Raw genomic sequence first — 23,024 nt, 5'->3', positions numbered from 1 at the left:
AGGTTTCTAACCAGATAGTTCACGATAATGCCAATGATGTGTACTGTGAACAAAAGTAGACAATCCATGTCTAATATGTAAATGGGACCAACTGGTCTGATAATAATGAACTGTACATGAAAAGTCACAATATCTATTAAAGATGGAACTTAATTTATATAAGATGTATCAATTGAGATGTTTGGCATGGAACGTGGCGGGCTTGAATAGCAGGAATAAAAGAAGACTAGTGTTTGAAGAACTAAAAATGTATAATCCACAGATAGTAGTAATATCTGATACTCATATCGCATATAAAGATCGAAATTTACTTAAACAATTGGGCTACGATATTCTAGTGTGCACTGATTTAAACATCTCGAAACGTGGGGTAGCTATTTTAAAACGAAGGCAATTCAGAGCAGAAATTAACAAAACTTCCACTGATAAAGCGGGTAGATGGGCCATAGCTCAGCTGACACTGGAAGGCTGTAAATACACATTTTGTGGCATCTACGCCTCAAATACAGATGAACCAAAAATTGTAGATCAAGTAAATGTAAATGTAAATGTATTTAAGCTTATATAGCGCACAGCTACGTTAATATGGAGTTGCTAAGCTGGGAAGGGGAGCATATAGTAATGGGGGATTTTAATTGTATTATGACTTATAATATCGATAACACCAGACGGGGGTCGTTTCAGAGAATGCGGAAGACACATGCCGCTATCCTAGATTTTGCTCGTATCCATGCCATAAAAGATGCGTGGCGGTATTTACATCCAAATACAGCCAGCTACACTTACTATTCTGCCGCACACAAACTATGCTCGCAAATAGATGTGGCCTGGGTATCGGACAAGATTCTCGAATCGAGGGTTATGGTGATCTGCCCGAGAGTTACCTCGGATCATAATCCTATCCTTCTGTCTTTTAATGTAGCAGCAGAGAGACAAGGCCCTAGGTCATTTTCATTCCCCAGATACTTACTCCTAGACCCAGATTTCCTAAGACAACTAGAAGATCATCTAAAAGAATTTATTAGTATAAACATGGATTCAACCTCATCATTAATAATCTGGGATGCGTGCAAAGCCAGCATACGGGGATTTGCACAACAGTTTATTTGGAGACAAAATAAGGAACGTAATGCCAAGACGAGAAAACTATTGCTGATATCATTTCAATTGAGAATCAACTAGCCGAGGCATTACTCACTGGGTCTGTCAACATAGAAGAATTGGGTTATAATTTAATAGAACTAAAATCTGCACTTAAAAATACTCTTAGGGAAAAAAGTATTGCTAAACTTATAAAATTCCAATTGACACAGTACGAAAGTGGTGAAAAGATAGGCAAAATATTGGCATATAAGGTTGCCGAGGACAGGGCCCAAACGACTATTAAAGAAATCATAGGGGCTAATAATCAAATTTATAATCCTTCTAAATTGATTCTGCAACAATTCGCTAAGTATTATCAAGATCTTTACACAACTGAAAATTAGGTTGCTAAAGAAGAGATTCAAAGATATATTTCTCTAAACAAAATAAAAAACATGGAGGACGAACAATCTGCTTTACTTATGGCCGATATTACCACAGCAAAAATTAGAATAGCTATTAACTCTTTACCATCTGGTAAAGCGACGGGAAGATGCGATACCCCTGGAATTATATAAAACATGCATAGGAGAACTGATTTTATTATTTTCCAAGGTTATTCACGCCATCGGGATAGGGAAAAAAGCTCCTAAATCCTGGAATTCCACACAAATAAAAATAAACCAGCCGATAAATGTGGATCTTATAGACCCATTTCACTTATAAATATTGACGCCAAAATATTTGCTAAAACTTTATCAACCCGGCTGGCACCAATAATGCCGGGATTGGTATCATCCCAGCAACATGGGCTTATCCCAAAGAGGGTTACTACAGCTCACATTAACATGGCCATCACGGCGTTCGATGTGGCCCAGGTCGAGTCAACCCTGCTCAGTATGATATTATTAGATGCAGAGAAAGCATTCGACCGAGTGGGGTGGGACTTTCTCTGGGCTACATTGCGTATTAAATGCCAATTTTTTAATTGGATTCAGTCCTTGTACGATAATCCGAGTTAGTTATTTAGGGAAGTGCTCCTCTATCTTTTCAATACAACGAGGCACGAGACAAGGGTGTCCCCTTTCACCTTTGTTGTTCGCTCTAATAATGGAACCATTCATATCTGCCCTGCAGAATCAGTCTCAGATATCCCCTTTTATATTTGGCTCAAAATCTCTCAAAATACCTTCTCATGCGGACGACATTGCAATATACTCTACAGAGGTGTCTGAAGCAAGAAGGGTATTATATTAGAAGCAAAAAAATTTGGAACGGTTTCCGGTTATAGGCTTAATACTAACAAGACCCAAATTATCATGAATCACAAGTCTCCCACTCCTATACAGGGAGTATGTGACGCTGCCACCTATTTGGGGGTTAAAATATCGGCTAATATAAACGCAATATGTGCTTTAAATTACGAGTCACTAATAAAAGAAACTACTACCTCACTTAAAAAAAGGCACAAATTAACCTTAAGTATCATCGGTCAAATAAACCTGGTCAAAATGAAGATTTGCCCAAATACCTTTATTTATTTCGCTCCAAATCTTTACGGGTAGATGCTCTTTATTTTAATCGGCTAGACGGGATACTCAGTAGTTTTATCTGGGGATATAAAAAAGCTCGCCGAGCTATTACTTTATTAAAACTTCCATTCAATCAGGGTGGTCTTGATTTCCCAGATGTTAAATTATACTTTTGGTCAGCTTTTTTGAGCCGCTTTCGCAGTTTGGTGAATCCCATTAATAGTTTTTTTTATCATACATTCATGTTGGGGGAGGATGCCAAGATGTTCTTTTATAGACTTAATGACCCAAATTATTTTAAGCGAGTAAAATTCAAGACGGCGAGGGACACAATTAGTATTTGGTGTGCTCTTCTTATTAAATGCAAAACTTCTCTATAACATCACAGAACTCCCTTGTGGGGCAATCCTGGCTTTCCTGAAATATTTAATGACCGAGCCGATATACACCTATCCGGTCTGGGCATAAAAACGTTAGGCGACTTGTACGATCATAATGGTTTCATTACATTTGAAAAACTGAAGGAATGTCATAGCCTTACTGAGGGGGCTCAGTTTAAATATTACCAGATTCTGGACTACTTTGTACGCAAGCTATGTCTTACAATTATTTCTGACTCTGACTTATGGAACTTTATATATATGGAAACGGACAAGTCATTGATTAGTATTGGATATAACATTCTTATTGGTTTTAGAACTGATGATTGTTCGAAGCTAGCAGAGAAGTGGAGTAGGAAACTTGAAATTGATGTGTTGGCAAAAACAATAGCTTTAGCCCTAAACAGCATAAGCCGTTCTGTGCACTTTTTAAGTCTTAAGCTACAACAATTTAAAACTATATGCCGGCTTTACTATACGCCAGAAAGAATATCGAAATCGGCATCTAACAACAGTAGTAGTGATCGCACTAAGTATCCAAAATGTGACCAAAGAGCAGCGGATCTGAACCATATGTTCTTTACATGCCCACAGTTAACTGAATTTTGGGAGGGAGTTAATAAAGTTCTCTCTCAGAAGTTTGCACGCACAATCACATTAACATCTTTAGATGTGTTGGTAGGTATGTCTACCGGGATCGGGATACAGGGTGATTTAATGAACATCTTAATCACCTGTGCCAGACGTATAATAGTCTGGATCCAACAAAGCCTACCGACAGTCTTGGAATGGTGGAGCCTGGTTAAGGAAATATATGGTATGGAACATGCCTTGGCTCAAACAAGGGGAGTCCTATTTAAGCTGAAAGTGGAAAGTATCTGGGGATCATTAATTTAAAAGCTTATTATTTTTATTTTTATTTGTTGTCTGTGTTGTTTAATTATTTAGTTTATAATCTTGCTTATTCTAGCAATGTAATGATTTATTTTCGTATGTAATTATAAACTGTCTTCTGTTTTCCTCATGATGTCAAACAAAATATTTTAAAAAAAAAGTATATAGTATAGAATTTTGATTGTAAAATATAATATATGATTGTATCAAACTAAAACCATAGGTGTATGTGGTTTCTTCACCCTCTGACATCATTTTAACCCTTCCATTGCGATTGTGCACCTTATTATCTATATTGATTTTATTATTCCACAGGAACCACTGTTTCTGACAATAATTTACCCACCCAGGTCCCTTAGTGAGTTGGGTTCCCCTGTCCTTTTTCTCGATCATGTTAAAGGGGTCTTCTGAAGACTAAAGTCACAATGGATCTCAAGAGCTAACCAGATATCAAAGCAAAATTCTAGAATGCCCATTGTTGGTGTTTCTTAGTGTTACAAGCCAAAGTAAAGAGAACTTGTTTTCACTATAACGGTTGACCCCCAAAGGCAGTGGCACATTTCTTTTTCCTTTTTTTGTGGTATAAGTTTGGAATAAAAAATGTAGTTATCACTTCAGCTTCCCAAAGCAGACCACTTGGCATAAGGAATGCTTTTTTTTCTTATGGTTCTTGGTACTGAATGAGGATAGGAGACACATGTGGAACTTTAACAATTTGTTGTAAAATTGTGTATTGATACTTATTAGATATTTTCTGTTTTCTAGGGATATATCTTACAACCAAATAGAGGAGGTTCCTAGCATAGCTGGTTGCCAAAGACTTCAGAAAATGTAAGTAGTGCTTGAAAGGCAACATTTTTTTTTATTCTGTTACAGGATATGAGAACAAGAACATAATGTATGTTCAATACCTCTTTTCACTTCCTCTTTTCTCTAACTTCAGTTAAATGTGAGAAAGCAATAAGGACACTTTGTGTTACTTCTTCCTCCCTCATTACCTCTGCCACTCCCTATTGCTTCCCCCACACACTCCTCCACTGCCACTCCATGCCCAGAGTTCATTTTCTAAATATCTTTTTTTTGGAAGGACAGATAGCAAATTGCTGTTTGCCTTCAACAGAAGCACTTTCAGTCACTAATAATTTTTGTGTTGCTTTTTACCAATGATGATCAGCATCACCAAAAATATATCAAAACCATTTGGTCTCAAAGTCAAAACCTATTAGCTTTCTCAATGCTTGCTCAGAAAGCATGTTTATACATGTTTAATATAAACAGAGTCACTGTGCACTTGAATGCTTATCACCTAGGCCCTATCATATCTTTACAATGAAATATTAATATATATTAATATATTAAAACTTCCTTAAAGTGACTGAGAACCAATGAGCAAATACATTACTGAATAGATGAATTCACTGCCTTTAAAAGTGCAGGGAAGCTTGCACCTACCTAGTATCCAGGGTTGCAATTAAAAGGGAGAACGATATGAGGTTGGAACGCATCATCCGAAAAAGATCTAAAGCAAACATGTTGTACGCTGGGTAAAAAAATACAAAAATAACAAAAACAAACAAGCATGGGCAAGGCCAAATACCTCTGTATTTAAAACATGCTCATTCACACATACACAAGTGCTCTTTATATGCATTAACACATAAAGGCTAGACATTTTGGCTCTGCAAGTGCTTATGAGAGTGTTCAAAGAGAGTTTACAGAACCAAAACCAATTACACATGATCTGAATAAGTAAGGAGCTATGGAATTTATCACTCATCTGTTTCCAGAGACTTCCTAGTTTCTGGTTTTGACCACAGTCCTCTGTCAAAGCTGTTTATTGCACTTGTGCCCTAAAAAGATTCCAGGTCAGGGAAACTGCATTCAAAGGATGCACAGAATCAAGCTTGTAGTCAGTTCTTTGAGGGTGTCACGCTAGTTGTGTGTGCTTACCTAAGTACACTGGACTGTTTGTGTTTTTTCTGGCCTTTCTGTGTGCCACCAGAACTGCTGCAGAGGCTATCATTGACTAAGACCCTTGAGAAACCCAGTGTTCACTTTTCACTGTGACTGTCAGAATTTTGTTTTGTTAGGGCATGTCTTTGTGATCACAGGATTTCAGAGCCCTAAGAAGCTGTAGGACTGTAAAATACCAAAGCAGACATGTGGGATCTGTCCATCATTCGTGTCACTTGCACTGTTGAAAATACCAGAACATTGTAGAAGAGACTAGAACAGTGGAACCTTGCGGTCACGAAGTTCTAGAATGTAGTGAGGAGCCTGCGTGCCCCGGAATTGGCAGTTGGTATGCTGTGGCTGAGATGTATGGAATAATCCTGATTGTTTTCTTCACTTTCTGGTCTGCTTATTGAGTAACCCTCCCATTTGCATTGGACACTGGTGATTAGGATGGGATATGACCAGATACACCTCAACATGCACTTGATGCAGGAGGAAAACGGAGTGTAGCCACTCTCAGAAACTGAAGTGTATTTTGTGAAGTACCCTTGTAACACAACTGAAACCACAATTTTTGGGTCAAATGAACTATGCTACACAGTGAGTACATTTGCAGATGGTGGCTGGCTGTGGGCCTGTACAACGAGTAAGTGGCAACTGACGGTGGTCACTGTGGCGACTTAAAGGTCACCCCAACATGTCCCCTGTTCACCACTTGAGTAATTGATTTGGGATAAAACTGAGTGCCAGAGGGATGTGGTGATTTTAACCTCTGTCAAGCGTGTTGACATTTTGAGAGAGAGTTAACTGTCTTATGCCACTTTCTGCTCCTGATGTCAGAGTGAAGAGACCTGCAGGTTTCTGATGAGGGTGCACACTGTAGATGAAGAACTCCCTGCCATTGTACTGCATAACATAAGCAGCTACAAACTTTTGGGAGCATGTTTGATGCAGCAACGTGAGTGCGAGGGGTGCGTGATGAGCACAAGAATTCAACCCCGTTGACCTTCCTCCCTTACTAGGGTTATGCGCTGAACATGAGAATCAGTCACACAAGCAGCTACAAACTGATGTGAGAGTTATTGACTCAAGGCACAAGCAGTTACAAGCTGGTGTGAGATATACCCAATTGTTACCTTGTTTTGATCACAATACAATGAGGAGAATTTGGTGCCCAAGAACCTGGAGTAGGATCTCACTTCAGTAGGAACGCTCACGTTCCTTAAATCTACTTTCTCGGGTACAACCAGCATCCTTGTTTCCGTGGGGTTCTGCAAGAGCCCAGAGGGAGGAGCATCTGCAGGGAGTCTTGGGGAGGCTTTCTGTGGTAAAGCAACAAATGAAGAACGCATCAGGGACCGATTTTTGGAGAATTGTAAAATTGAAAGGATATTGCGGAAACTTTGGCTAAAAGATGACCCTCTCTTGGGGGACGTGTTGATTGTGGCAAAACAAGTAGAGCACATGATGAGAAGTATGAAAGAAATTAAGCATTATGTGAATAGTAAGGAAAATGAATCAATTGTTGAGGATGAGAACAGTGAGGTAGAAGTAGTTGTGGGCAATGGTACAGATGTGGAAGGGTTGACCACATGGCGAGCAGTAAGGAATGCCCAGCAATGAAAGCCATTGTAAAACGTGTGGGAGGAAAGGACATTTAATGGCATGCTGTAGAAGTAGCTCTGGTAGCAAGAAACCTGAGAAACAAGGAGTATCTGAGGTGTGTGAAGAACTTGTATTGCTGATAACTGATGGAGGGTGTAGTAACCCCAAAGATATGGTTAGGATAGAAGACCTTGAGGTTGAGGTCATGCTTGATTCATGCTCTAGACTAAAAATAATCTCAGAGGAGGTATTTAATAGACTGTTCAAGAAACAGATGCAGCTACACAAAATGGATATACACCCGGGAGGGTATGATAGCCAGCCAATAAAGATGATAGAATACTTTGTGGGAAAGATTGAGTATGAAAGCAGATGTACAGTATGCAAAGTTTGTTTCATGTAAAGGAGATAACACTTTGGGATGGCCAGCACAAAAAGCAATAGGAGTTTATCTGAATCTCAATGCTGAACCTCAAATACTGATCCAGAATGTTAAAAATAATGTAGAGGTGGGATCTGATTTTGAGAAAGAATATGTTGAAGTATTTACAGAAAAGTTAGGATGTTGCAAGATAAAATTGAAAGAGAAAGTAGTTCTGTTGTCAACTAAAGTACGTTGTCTACCATTAAGCATACAGGACGCAGTGACAGAAGAGTTAGAAAAAGTGTGCAAACTGGATGTAATTGAACATGTGGAAGCAACTGAATGGTTCGCACCCATTATAGCGGTGAGAAAAGCAGATGGCAAGATTCGCCTGTGTGTTGACTTTAGGGCCCTCAACAAAGAGGTAGTTGCTGACAAGTTCTCTTTGCCAAACATAACAGATAGTCACAACTGTAGCTGGAGCAAAACTCTTCCCAACATTAGATCTTACATCTATCTATTACCAAATCAGCCTACACCTCGACAAATTTAAACACATGCCATTTGTTCTCGTTGCGGCGGCATCGGTCTTTCAGAGAGTCATGTCTAACATATTGTTTGGAATCCCGGGGTGTCCTTTTATCAGGATGATGTGCTGATATTTGGGAACTCCCAGGCACAACATAATGAAACATTTAGACAGGTTTTGGACAGATTTGAAGAGTATGTTCTTACTGTAAGGAAAGACAAATCTTCAATGTACCAAAATAAATATTCATGAATTCACTTCTGAAGGGGTACAAGCCAAAGCAGATCTGGTGACCACCTTAATTAAATTAGTGGTGCCCAAAGGCAAGCTGAGATCCTTTTTAGGAATGATAGAATTTTAGAGTAAATTCATTAGCAACTTTGCCAGCCGAATGTGCTATATGCGCACATTGTTGAAAAATAGGGGATTGGTGTCAGTACAACGCGTTGTGTTACAACGCATTCCGTTACAACGCAGATTTTACAACGCGGGATCCATTACAACGGATGTCATTACAATGCATGGCATTACATCGCAGATGCTATTACAACGCATGGCATTACATCGTAAGTATAGGTAAGTATACCTTTTTAAAAAAATGTTAGTAAATTAATTTAATTAATTTAATTTAATTAATTTAATTAAAATACATTTAAAAATAGCCATTAATTTAATGTAATAAAATAATATCTATTAAATAAATGTAATTTTAATAAAAAAGGAAATAATTTATTTTAATTTAAATAAATAAATTAATTTAATTAACATATTTAAATAATTGAAATTAAATTCAATTAATTGAAATAATTTAATTAATATAATTAATTTAATTTAAAAATGTAATTAATGAAATAAAATTAATTTAATTTATTAAATATATTTTAATTAATTTAAAAATGCTAAATATTATTTAATTATCCCAAAACACAAACCTACCCCTGAACCCTACTATACCCCTGTACCCCAAAACCCAAACCCTGCCCTAAAACCTAAAAACACCCCTGTACCCCAAAACCCAAACCCTGCCCTAAAACCTAAAAACACCCCTGTACCCCAAAACCCAAACCCTGCCCTGAAACCTAAAAACACCCCTGTACCCCAAAACCCAAACCCTGCCCTAAAACCTAAAAACACCCCTGTACCCCAAAACCCAAACCCTGCCCTAAAACCTAAAAACACCCCTGTACCCCAAAACCCAAACCCTGCCCTAAAACCTAAAAACACCCCTGTACCCCAAAACCCAAACCCTGCCCTGAAACCTAAAAACACCCCTGTACCCCAAAACCCAAACCCTGCCCTAAAACCTAAAAACACCCCTGTACCCCAAAACCCAAACCCTGCCCTAAAACCTAAAAACACCCCTGTACCCCAAAACCCAAACCCTGCCCTAAAACCTAAAAACACCCCTGTACCCCAGAACCCAAACCCTGCCCTAAAACCTAAAAACACCCCTGTACCCCAAAACCCAAACCCTGCCCTAAAACCTAAAAACACCCCTGTACCCCAAAACCCAAACCCTGCCCTAAAACCTAAAAATACCCAAACACCCCAAAACATATACATCAGTACCCCAAAACATATACTCCTATACTCATACTTATTTAAAAAATTACTTAAATTAATATATTTAATTTATAATATTTAAAAACGAAATACATATTTTTGTTATAATAAATAATAATTAAATCAATTATAAAATATTAAATAAAATTAAAAAAAAATTAAATACTTACCAATACTTACGATGTAATGGTATGCGTTGTAATAGCATCTGCTATGTAATGCCATGCGTTGTAATGGCATGCATTGTAATGGTATTTGCGATGTAATAGCTGCGTTGTAACAGCATTACGTTGTAATAGTTGCGTTGTAAGAGTAACACACCAAAAATAGGGTGAGCTTTGAGTATGATGGGCATCGCGAGAGAGAATTTAAAGATCTTAAGAATGCCCTGACCACTGCACCAGACTTGAAAGCATTTGTTGCAGGGGGGAAAATCATCACTTACAACAGATGCTGGTTCAAAATGGCTTGCGGCTGTACTTCTACAAGAAAGTGAAAAAGGTGAGGAAACCATTGCATTTGCCTAAAGAGCATTTAGGTAATCTGACATAAACTATTCTGTAATAAAAGAATAAGCATTGGCAGTGTACTGGGCACTAAACAAAATTCAAGATCTTTATATGGGGGACAGTGTTCAAGTTAAGGACAGACCAAAAGCCACTCAAGGAGGTGTTTAAAAAAAATCTCTAGAGGCCATACCCAGTAGAATTAAAAGATGGGTCATTAATCTACAAAAATACACATTTGATATAGAATATATCCCTGGTACACATAACTTTGCAGCAGATTGCTTGTACTGATTGGTTGATGACACGGAAAAGGAAGAGAACGTCTGTGACAACCAAAATGAGGATATAGAATTACACAAAGAAATGTATGTGTGATCACCAAAGCAGTGGTTGAGGAGGAAAATTGGAAAAAAGAGTTCGAAACAGATTCCATTCTAAGTAAAGTGCAAGATTTGTTAATCCAGGGGTGGGATGGTGTAGAAAATAATGAAGAGTGGCTGTGGCCATATTGGAACGTCAGAGAAGAACTATCAGGAGTAGATAGATGCCTCCTCAGAGGCACAAAATTGATACCTACTGAAAGCCTTAGAAGAATGCTGATTGACATAGCACACAAAGGCCATCCTGGGATCACCAAACCCAAGCAAAGGAAGAGGTTCGACATTTTAAGTTGAAGAAATTGAAGTTAAGGGTTTTTTATAGTGCCCGATCACCATGCGGTTTCTTGGCGCTGCAGACGGACGGCACTGAGGGGGAAGGGAAGGATACTTAGGATGAGAATGCGTGAGAGAAAAAAGGAGAGTTTTGAGGGCTTTACGAAAGTCCAGGTAAGTGGAAATGGACCTAATAGCAAAGGGAAGAGCAGTCCAGAAAGAGGGGGCAAGGGTAACCTTTGGTGACCTGGGATGGACGTGCTGGTGGAAAGAGAGATAAGGAACTACATAACCTGCTCCCCCGGTCATAAGGTAGAATAATTGCACAATCTATCCATTGTCACACCCTACCTGAAGGCCCTTGGATGGATGCAGCAATGGATATCATTGGGCCACTGACTGGAGAGAGGAATTCCTCATATATTCTAGTTTTAGTAGACTTGTATTCAAGGTGGCCAGAAATCAAATTTGTCTCTGACATCTGCCCGACCTCAATTATAAACTTCGTGGTAGGGGTCTTCTTACGAGATGGACTAACAAACACCCTTTTAACTGACAATGGTGTTTAGTTTTGCTCCTGATAAATTAAAGAATTTATGCAGTATAATGGGATAACACACAAACTTAGTGCCTGTACCACCCAGAAACAAATGGGGTAGTAGAACGATTTAACAAAGCATTCAAAGAGGGCATTCAGCTGGCAAGAGCTATTGGGTTGAGCTGGAAAGAGGAGATTTGGAGGTGAATAGAGGCTTATCTATTAACTCATCAGTCAACAGGTATGACTCCCTTCGAGTTGTTAAAGAGTAGGTACCCCACTTCTAGATTGGTACCGGGGTGGATGAATGGCACAAAGGCTGGGTTTGATGTAGGCCAACAATGGAGGAGAAAAGGAGTTAGAGTTGCAGGCAACACACAAGGAGAGGTTTGATAAAAACTTGTATAAGGCCAGGGTTATTGAGTTTAAAGTGGGTAATTGGGTAAGAGTGAAAGCTCCAACTGGCAACAAACAATGGTCAAAATGTACAACACCCATGAAAGTCTTAAAGCTTTTTCCCAATGCGGTCAAGACAAAGGATGGTGGAGTATAAAATCTGGGGAGGGTGTTGAGACATTGGTAACCTAGTGGATAATAACTACCCTCTTCACCCAAAAAACTGCCAAACAAAAAATAGTGGGAATTAAAATTTTTACTTGCGTCCAGAAATTCGGAGAGCTGTGTCGACCAGGTATCCTTACAAAAGTTTGACATCAATAGCGACCCCACTGGAGCGTGGAATACCCAGTTTACCTTGGGCATGTATCTCCCACCAGGGTTTGGTATCTAAACCAGCTACACTGCCCAGCCCTCTCTGTATCTCGGTAGGTAACACTCTTTAAAGAATATTATAGAAAAAATGTAACTTGCGGGCCCGTATCGGTCCATGGGTGTCCTGTCTCTTGTCGCCATTGTTCCCTCATTCTACTTAGGAAATCTGTTATGCTATCCCCTGGCTTCATGGTGTCTGCCATTAACCCTCCTACATCTGGGCGGTCAGGGAATATATCTCTCAGGGCTGTCCATATACAGTGCCTGTACAAAGTAAACGTGGCCCGTCATGCTTTGTATCAGTTAGCATAATTGCTGGAATGCAAGCTTAGGCAAACACCATGTTAGTCTACTCTCCAATAAAGCTACTTAGCGGGCTCTTAATGTCACCTATCGCTAGGTTGATATCTGTGATGTTCTTCTTGAAGCATGAAATCCATTTCCCTGCCCAATCTAACAATGACTGTAACTTTGTTCTCAACCCCTCTTTGCCCCTCTGGGCCCATGGTACGAGTACAATCCCTGCCTTGCCCCTCTGTAGCAATGAAACATTCTTATCTCAGGTGACTCTAAGGATTTTTCCCCAACATAGTTTTTCCATCTTTATAGGCATTTCTGTATGTAAGGGAAGGTCCACTTAGGGTCTCCTACTCCATGCCGGATGCAGTCCCCCGCTATAGCCATGTCCCTTGTCTCAAATAATCCTCCCCTAGGCCAGGACCTGTCATGTTGCTTCCTCTCCTCAGTCCTGTCTGCTAACAGGCTGTTGCAAAAACAGTTTGCAAAACTCTTGCCTTCCTTTCTTGCTATCTCCCTGAGGGTAGGTCTATCTTTGCGGAGCAGCGGGGGGTCGAGATTTTGGGGACCTTTTCAAGGAACTTGGGTTGCACTAGAAGCATCTGGGCTTGCTGGCTTTTTGCTCTCTCCTGCTTGGGCTTAACTGTCTTTCTTTCGGTGGGGGCTCATCAGCTTCTATATTGTCAGATTTGAATATCCTAATGCTGGGGGAGCTGATGTGAGCACCTCCATTCCTTCAAATGTTCGCCGATGTGCTGATGTCTTCATCGCTACCTGCATTGTAGGGCTATACCTCGTGGCTACTTCAAAGATAGTCCATCATTCTAATAATGCCTCTCTCTTGTCTCTATTTTGACCTGTATATTTAGTTTTTATATGTGTTGTAGTATGCTCAATTACGTTGGTGTCAAATGTTTCTTCTTGGTCCAGGGAAATGTGTGTGCCTTTATGCTTGTGTGCCATTCATGGCAAAACATATTAAGTTTCTTTACCTGTGTGGGTAACCTGGTTTCTGTACTTTAATGAGGATTCTATGACAATTTTAGTAGTATTGCGGACAAATAGAACTAAATCTTTTGGGAGTTTTTGTTTGTTCTAATCATGGGTGCAAACATATGTGGTGCCCTCCTACAATGTAACATACTATGATCTCAGCACTGGCAATTTCTTACATAAAACAGCTCAAAAGATCATTCACATGAAAAAAAGATGAAACTGCATATTAGTACTGTAACACAGGGACATAAAAAGTTAAAACGAGAATTTACATAAAAACAAGATACGACTGCATACATAGTATTATAACACAGGATGGATGTAGAATGGGTAAGCACAAAATCTGCATCAATTCCCTTGCAATACAGTTATCAATGACGATAAATTCAATGACATCGTAATATTAATTTCATCAATGATTGACAGAGAAAAAATACTTTGTCCAAACAAAAATGGATATGTTTCAACACATTTAATTCTCTAGTAAGAGAAGACATGCGTGGAAACACGTTCCTAATTGAACTGGATAGTCTGCCACTAACCGCTCATTAGACAAAAGTGGTTGTAATAGATGTAGCCACATGCCACTTACGCCTAGTTTCCCAGGTCCAAATTTTCCCTAAAGTCTGAATCACACCCTGTGTCACACACAGGGGTCAAGCATACCATCTGTGTCTCACCCAGCAGTCCAAGCGACCAACACCTCTCAATCGTTTCAGGTACCAACAGTGTTAAGAAACCAGAAGCACTGAGAAATCCTTTTCGAATACATAACTATGAGATTTGGGTGCCCATACAGGATAGCTGTATCACAAAAATGGATAGCATCCTGGGAGCCATAAAGGGCTACATTAATAAATATTCACCATTCCTAGCATGCTGACTATCAAAAAAAAAGGTGAGATCCGTGGAATTGCCCCCGAGGCCGCCTTATGACTAATACAGTTGGGACAATTAAAATAGGTAATATGCCAGACCCTGTCAGTGGTCGGGCGCTCAGTTATCTTTTACGCTTCTCCCTAGTTTGCCTTACACCAAGTGCTTAAAATGAAAATATACAATTTTTCATGCTCAGATGTGATCTCTTGCCCTCTGTGATGGCTGCTTCAGGATGGGCCTCCACCCAGCGGATTCAGCGGAACTTCTAATCAATTGCGGTGTCGTCCCACATTTGTCACTGCGCAATGTGAATCCGTCCAGGCGGGGCCACCTCCCTCCAGGCGGAGCCACCTCCCTCGTATCTGGCTCGCCAAAATGTTACTTGAGTACAAAATAACTTGAAGAAAACAGTAGAAAAAAAGTGTTAGGCATAACAGGAACAGTTTGAATAATTAAAATAGCGGCCGGGATAACAGTTACAGGCCCAGGGTCTGAGGACTGTCATCAGGTTGTAAAGTTCTCCAGCGAACCATAGAAGGTGAGGAATGTTGGTTGCTGCCTTAGAGTCATAAATTAATGGTCAAATGGTTACTACAGGTGGGCCTCAACCTTGTGTGGACACAATGTGGCCGGTGGGCAACATGTCCAGGTGTCCGGCATGGGGAGCAAGTGATCTCTACGTGTGCTGTGTTCTGATTGGCTATATGTTCCTAACTTGTGGCATCTGACTTCATGGTGTTTAAGAAGCGTGCGTACCTCCTCTGGTCATGTGTGCTTTATTGGGGTTATTCTCCCTTGACCATTGTCATGTCGCTACGCCTTTCTATTGGATTGATCTGGGATTTCCTATTCATGGGGATATCTGCTAGCTACGCGCCATCCTGTGACCTATAAATCAGTAACCCCGGACCTGGGTGGAGGAGCTTCCTGACTATGTATTTGCAAGTCGGGGCCGGCGTTCACAACGGGTGATTTTGTTAATAAGGATCATTTTCCATATTAACATTTAGAATATTCAATAGTTAAACCACTTAACCGCAGGATGTTCAATACCTCTTCCAACCATTTATCATGTTCCATTTTATTTTTTCCAAAGAGGAGCATATTGTTGTGAAAACATTTCACACAGTTAATCTTTCCAAATAGTTGGTGCATTAACCATTGAAAAACGTCAGCCGCCGACGACAAGCCAAATGACATTCTTTTAAATTGATAACACCCTTGTGGCATGATAAATGCAGTATAGTCTTTACTGTCTTTGGATAGAGGAATTTGGTGGTATGCTGCAAATAAATTGATTGTGGAAAGCCAATTAGGTCCTTTTAACAAAGAAAGCATTTCATTTATTTGGGTAGCGGAAAATTGGTCCAGTATAATATTGCTGTTCAGATGACGTAAATCTACATATAGTCTAAGTTTCCGGTTGCTCCAGCATGCCACTACCAGAGGTGAAATCCATGCTGATGCTTCAATGGGTTCTATTATATCAGCAGAAACTAACTTATCCAGTTGCCTTGCTATATTGTCTCTTAGCATAATAGCCATATTCCTGATTTTATGTATTATAGGTACAGCTCTTTCTTTGAGCCTAATTTTATGCGGAAATCCACTTAACTTGCCAATCTTTATTTCAAATATGAAAGGAACAGTTTTCAACATTCTTTCACCTACTCTTATACCCTCATCCATTACCAGAATCTGTTTATAAATATGAAATGAAAGTCACAAAATCAGTGAGTTCCTTTAAAAAGAAGTTTATCAAAAGCAGGAGCCCACATGGTGTGCCTCCACATCCTTTGGTTTCCAGCCACAAACTGACCAGTAGAAGCATTTGGAACCCACAGGGTGAGTCTGCAGCCATGGGCCATAAGTCAAGTGAAAACATTTTACAAAAATCTTAGCTTGTGTGGGTGCACCAGTGTTAAATTGAATGTCAACACTCCATTACATCTTCTTCCCATTTACAAAAGAACAAGAAACTTTGTACACAAACCTAAAAAGGGAAAAACTAATTGCACTTTGCCGAAATTAAGACATTGTGTGACATTCTATTTACAGTGTTCATCTTATTTTGTATTGTTTCTCCAGCATCTGGACACTGATCCATTTTAACCTCTTCAGGCTCATCTGCAGAAGCAGAATGTAAACCTGTATATGAATCAGAGATAGTATCGAGATCTTGTTCTTCACTCTGACCAAACTGAGGAAGATTTGCAGTTGAAGAAACACTAATATTTCGGGCAGTGGTATCTGATTTGGAGATAAACCAGTGTGAATTGTCAATCAAATCCTCATGTTGTAAATGTTTACCTTGCATGATCCTTCTTGCCTGATCATGTGTAAGTTTGACCAGATCCCTCCACCCTTTTTTCCAACAGCAAAGAATAAAGAGCTACAGAGTAACCATCCCTGCCTTCAGCATCACCACGAGGCGTATCTAATATGAGCAGATTGTTGAAAATTTGCAGTCCCTCTTCGCCCAGATAACTGAATACTAAAACAAATTTTCTCTTTGGCGAAAACTTTTTTGCATCAATCGCATTGAGAGCATTTTCAAAAGAACGGAACCATATCTTCCAGGGCTAGACATGGTGGAAGCTGTACCCACTGATGCACACTTGTCATTATAAGCCCCAATGAAAAGCAAAGCAGTAAAACAATGAGGGGCCTACCACAGAAGTAAACTGATGTCCAAAGCTCAAGGGTTGAAGCAGTGAGCAAAAAGAGAGGCCCTGATACAATTGAATGTAGTCCTGAATACAAAGTTCCTTATCAAAACTTTTTATACTACTAGTAAATGGATGGTTTCCAATAGCTTTGTATAGGACTGGCCCCAATCCATGATGGCCACTAAGTGTAGACGTGTGACATCACAGGTAATGTGATGACTATACAAGGCATCACGAGATGCAATGCATGGACACAAGAAGGTGATGCCAATAGGATGCGGGCTGAAAGTTGAATGACGCTGGCAGGGGTGTGATTCTCCGCTGACTCAAGTGTATGTGTTGTTCCTGTATGCGCAGTCTTTTCAGTCCAAAATCTGGTGCAGGTGCTCCAAGCAGCATGCAGATTGGGCATACAGTCTGCATATGCTCGCTGCAAGTTTGCCTGCAGAAATACTGCGGTCCCTGCATCTTTGAGGTGTATCCAGCATCAAACAGCAGAAGTTCCAAACATGTCTCAAAATGACATACGCTCGTGCATTGCCTCTCACTCGTCGCCAAATGTAAAGATAAAAGGAAAGTCATGGAAGTGGTAAGTCACTTGTGAAAGAAGTTTATCTGGCAAAAGCAGGAGCCCATGAGTTGCCTCCACTTCCTGTGCTTTCCAGCTGCAAACTGACTAGCAGTAGCATATGTAACCCACAGGGCGAGTGAGGAGCCATGGGCCATAAATCAAATGAAAACAATGCTGAAAAAGGCATTGCTTGTGCAGGTGCACAAGCACGAGTGGTAAATTGAATGTCAAAAACTCTATCACACTGTGCTTTGCCAAAAGATCTAGGATAATGTGTCAATTCTTCTGACTCTTCCATCAAAGTACAGACAGACCTTTCTCTGAAACATATAGTTTCCCATATGAATAATGGTTCTTAACCACTTGGCTGCTAAGGTACAATTGCACTTGTGGTGTAATTTCCATTGAAATCAATGGAAAGTCCATGACGAGTTACCCTTGTCATTAGCGGCGAAGAGGTTAAACTCAAACCTGAACCAACAACATGCTGCCATTTCAATCTTCTCCCCTCCATAACCTTCTGCCTCAATATCAGATAGAAATCATTTTCTATCCAGTTTATTCACAAGGTTTTTCTTCCAACGCCTCTTCATTTATAATTGTGTAAGGTGAGCCCGAATAAGCCAAAAGTGTAATTTATTTATTTATTTATTTTTTAAACTTATAAAGCGCAACAAATACCACAAATGGTGTCTCGGCGCTGGGCAGACAGAGAGGCACCTCCTGTGCATTATTGAATGAATAGCCATGTCTTCACTTGCTTTCTGAAAATCATAAGTGAGGAACTGCTTTTTATATGGTGGGGCAAGGTATTCCAGAGCTTCGAGGCGGCTACCAGGAAGCGTCTGTCTCCCCATATAACCGTTCTCACCCGTTGAATGCACAGAGATGCGGATGAGGCAGATCTTAAAGCTCTATTAGGGACATATACCAACAGTGATTCCCTAAAAAAGTCAGGTCCTAGGCTGTTCAGTGCTCTATAGATGATACATAAAGCCTTAAATTTGGTTCTCTTTTTTACTGGGAGCCAGTGGAGTTGGTGGACAATAGGAGAGATGGATGCGAACTTGGGAGTTTTGGTCAGAATTTGTGCAGCAGCGTTCTGCACCATTTGTAGTTTTTTTAAAACCTGCTCCTGGGCATTCAACAGAAGCCCATTACAATAATCCACCTTGGATAACACCAAGGAGGACATAAGGGTTTTTCCCGCAGACAGGGGAAGGAAAGGTAACAACTTTTTCACTTTTCGTAACGTGAAAAAGGAAGAGGAGACTACCGCATTAGCATGACTGGTGAAACTTAGTTTGTTGTCAAACAACACTCCCAGGTTTCTAACCTTTGAAACTGGGGTGGGTGGGTTACCCATTTCTGGTGGCCACCAGATCGGGGACCAAGATAGTTTTAGGTCTCCAAACACCATTACCTCGGTCTTATCGGTGTTTAATTTTAGACAATTACTGTCCATCCAGTGACTAATGGCTCTCATACCTGACTGAAAGTTGGCTGCCACCTCACTCCCATTATTTTGCACCGCTAGCACCAACTGAGTGTCGTCGGCATACGAAGTCACTCCTATTCCATGGGTTTTAATGACCCTCGCCAAGTCCGACACATAGATGTTAAAGAGTGTCCGACACATAGATGTTAAAGAGTGTCGGACTTAGCGAGGATCCCTGGGGGACTCCGCAGGGCAGCACAAACGTTGGTGAGTAGAAGCTCCCCATCTTTACCGACTGTTCTCTGTTAGACAGGAAAGAAGCCAGGAGCTCCGCAGCTTTACCCTGTATGCCCATAGCAGTGACACGGTCGATCAGGATGTTATGATCGACCGTGTCAAAGGCCGCTGAGAGATCCAGCAGGATCAGGACTGCCGTGCCACCCTGGTCCATGATCTGTCTGATCTCCTCAGAAGCCTTTATGAGCGCCGTCTCCGTTCCATGGCCTCTCCTAAACCCAAACTGAGTGTTGTCTAGCAGGTTATTATAGTCAGTGTAGTTGGCCAGCTGTTTATTTATAACTTTTTCAAGTATTTTAGAAGGAAATGGGAGCACTGCTATAGGGCGATAACTTTTTAATTCCAAGGTGTTAAGGTTGGGTTTCTTTAGAAGTGGCTTTATTATGGCTGTTTTCCATCTTTGAGGATAGTTTCCTGATTCGCAGATGGTACTGCAGATGTTTTCCAAGATCGGAGCTACCACATCAGTTGTTGATTTTATGATGGTCGGTGGGCAGGGATCCAGGGGGGAACCCGACATTGTAGATTTAATGAGATCTTTTATTTATGACAGTGATGGAGGGAGGAATTCATTCAAAGAGGAGGATGTGATTTGTGTGTTCTTGAGGCTTTCTGATGATTCCCCTGTCATGTTGTTGTTAAATTTATCAAAGATTTCTGTGACCTTGGTCCTGAAAAAATCAGCCATTTGATTGCAGAAATCTTGGGTGGTATCTGTAGTATTAGCTGTTGGTATATTTGTTAATGTTGCCACTACCTGGTATAATTGCTTACTGGAGTTCTGAGTCTTCTCTATCTGTTCACAAAAGTATTTACTCTTTTCCAGTCTTAACAGCTTCCTGTAACCTGATAGAGCTTGTTTGTACCTTTCTTTATCGTTATTATCATAATTAACTCGTCAACATCTTTCTAGATTGCGGCATTTCTGTCTCTCCAATCTTAAAGGTTCAGAGAACCAAGGGTCTGATGGTGTTGCGCGATTTGGATGCATTTTCTTTAAAGGCGCTACCTGATTAAAAGTGTCTGTGAGCCATTGGTTGTAGTTATTTGCTGCTAATTGAGAATCTAACGCTTTAAATGGTTTGTTATTTTCTAGTTTCTCAGATAGTGTTTTTATATCTATATTTTTCCAGTCCCTGCACATCCTAAGTTGCCTTTTAGCCGAGTGTTGATTTTTGTGTTTTTTAACACAGATATAAAAGACCACCACTGCGTGATCTGACCAAACAATTGGAACAACAGTAGGGGGAGTAATGGCCGGGTTATTCGTGAATAGGCCGTCAAGAACATGCCCTTCTTTGTGCGTAGCTGTAGTAACTAACTGGTTTAGCCCAGCTGCCTTAAGATCCTCAATAAGGTTCAATGTGTCTTTGTCTGTTATTTTTTCTAGATGAAAATTAAAATCTCCAAGTATTGTAAAATCGGAGGCTTCTGCCGCTGGTTCTAGTAAGGTACTAATGGATTGGAGAAAAGGCGATCGAGCCGCTGGGGGACGATAAAGCAGAACACCATTAAACATTTGGATGGGAGACAAAGTAATAGAGAAGGATAGTGTTTCTGCGGGAATGCTATCTGGTGTTCCTGTTTTTAATGCTAGTTCTAACCGTAAAATTATGGCGAGGCTGCCCCCTTTTTTCCCTGTCGGTCTATCTTGTCTGACGATGTAGTAGCCCTCAGGAATGGCTGCCACAAGGTCAGGGTCGGAAGCCAAATCGGCCCATGTCTCTGTTATAAACAGGATATCTAGTTTGTGTGCCGAGATTAATTCGGCCACATCTACTCTATGTTTGCACATAGATCTAGCATTCACCAGTGCGCATTTAATGCGTTTGGCCTCATTAAAAGAAGCCCCTAGGGCTGGTGGTATCTGAGTGAGGGAACGAGTGAATTTAAAATTACAGTTTGAGCAAGCTACATGAGACATGTTAGAGCACTCTTCTAAGTGTGTGCATTTTTCCAAGGCCATCGTGTTTTTTATATCTAACAGGTCAGATGATGTGTATTTCAATAACTTACTAGAAATTAAGGCACTAGGCGCGGGTCCGGCGCGGACTGGCGCAGACTGGCACCCCTTTGGCGCGGCTTCGGCGCGCTGGAGGCGCTCCCGCTGCGCTCCCGCTGCGCTCGTCCGCTGCGCTTGGTGAAGCGCACCTTTATGACGAAGCGAGGTCCCGCCCCCAACTCGAACGCTAACTCGTTCAGTTGAAGCGGGAGCCTGCAAGATCAGTTTGAGACCCTGCCAGCCACTCAAACGGCACACGCCGCGGTGGATCGGTGTAGGGGAGCACAGAGGTAAATTACAATGTAAAAACAATGCTTCCTGTGATTTTAAAATAAATTCTCGAAATACGCTCTCTGTCCAATACAATTCTCAAATTATGTGGGTCAATGAAATTGTGTGCGCTAAATATCCGTGGCAGAGGAGAAGCCCCTCGCAATCTGCCAAAAACACCAAACGTAGTAATGGAGCTGCCACCACCCTACTAACGCGACTAACTAACTACTAACTAACTACTAATGCTCACTCATCCGATTTTCATCCACCACTCAGGGTTGTTTTCTACAAGCAAGCATCCATCTCTAAGATTTAAAATTATTTTTTTCTTGAATTCTGAATGGCATTCTAAATCTTCCTCATCATTACTACTAGAATTTCTCTCAATATCCTCACATTACCTCACACATTTCACTGGTTTGCCTCTCTTCCGACACACTTTCGTATAATGACCCGCAATGCCACATGTACTACACTTTACTTTCTTTACAGGACATGACTTGGCGAACGCCAAGTGATCCATACTAACAAACCTGTAACATTTTGATAGTTCTTTATATGCCTTAGAAAATCTAGAGCTATTCGCTTCAAATATCTTTTTTATTGCAAATCTCGGTTTTATGTTCCATTTTATTCTAGCAACAATTTCTGAATCTTTTGCTTCCATCTTTAATGCACTTGCACACCTTCTAGATGTTGTAACCTTGCGTACCATTGCAAGTATATCATCTAATCACGCGTCGCCATTCATTCATAACCATTCCTGAATAGCATGGTTTGAGGCATGCATAATTACTTGATCACAAATTAAGGGCCTGACTACGATGACAATGGGACCGCCCCATCAGAATGAGGATTTCCACCCGCCACATTTGGATGTCGGGCGTATGGGTGGGCCACGGAACCCGAAGGGCTCAAGGAGCTCGTCAGACCGCCAGAGGGAGTTGTATTCCCCTACAATGGTGGTGGTGCCTGCCAGGCACCGTCATAGGAATTACAATATCGCTTCCCTGCCAGATGTTTCATGGTGGTCAACCTGACATGAAAAGGCAGGCGGAAAGGGATTTGGGGGACTGTATTGGGCCCCCCTTTCCCGCTGGCACTCAGCTATGGGTTTTAGGGGTCACCCATGGTACCCCCCTACATATCTCTGCACCATGTGGCAGGCACCGCATGGTGCCTGCCACATAGTTCAGGGATATGTGTAGGGTCCCCTTTTTGTGCT

General features: G+C 40.8%; 1 protein-coding gene across 2 annotated transcripts in view; it reads left to right on the top strand.

Annotated features, from left to right (window-relative positions):
• LGR5 (leucine rich repeat containing G protein-coupled receptor 5) overlaps nt 1–23,024 on the top strand; it is a 743,377-nt gene that overhangs the window by 588,692 nt on the left and 131,661 nt on the right. For both annotated transcript variants that reach the window (XM_086921836.1, XM_086921845.1), the window contains one exon: nt 4,655–4,720. In XM_086921836.1, the coding sequence (XP_086777962.1) occupies nt 4,655–4,720 (66 nt within the window). The remainder of the gene's footprint in view (nt 1–4,654; nt 4,721–23,024) is intronic.

Source organism: Lissotriton vulgaris, chromosome 1_1 (assembly GCF_964263255.1).
Source record: "Lissotriton vulgaris chromosome 1_1, aLisVul1.2, whole genome shotgun sequence".
Classification (NCBI taxonomy): domain Eukaryota; kingdom Metazoa; phylum Chordata; class Amphibia; order Caudata; family Salamandridae; genus Lissotriton; species Lissotriton vulgaris.
Note: the sequence above shows the minus strand (reverse complement) of the source record. Positions and strands in the feature narration are given on the sequence as shown.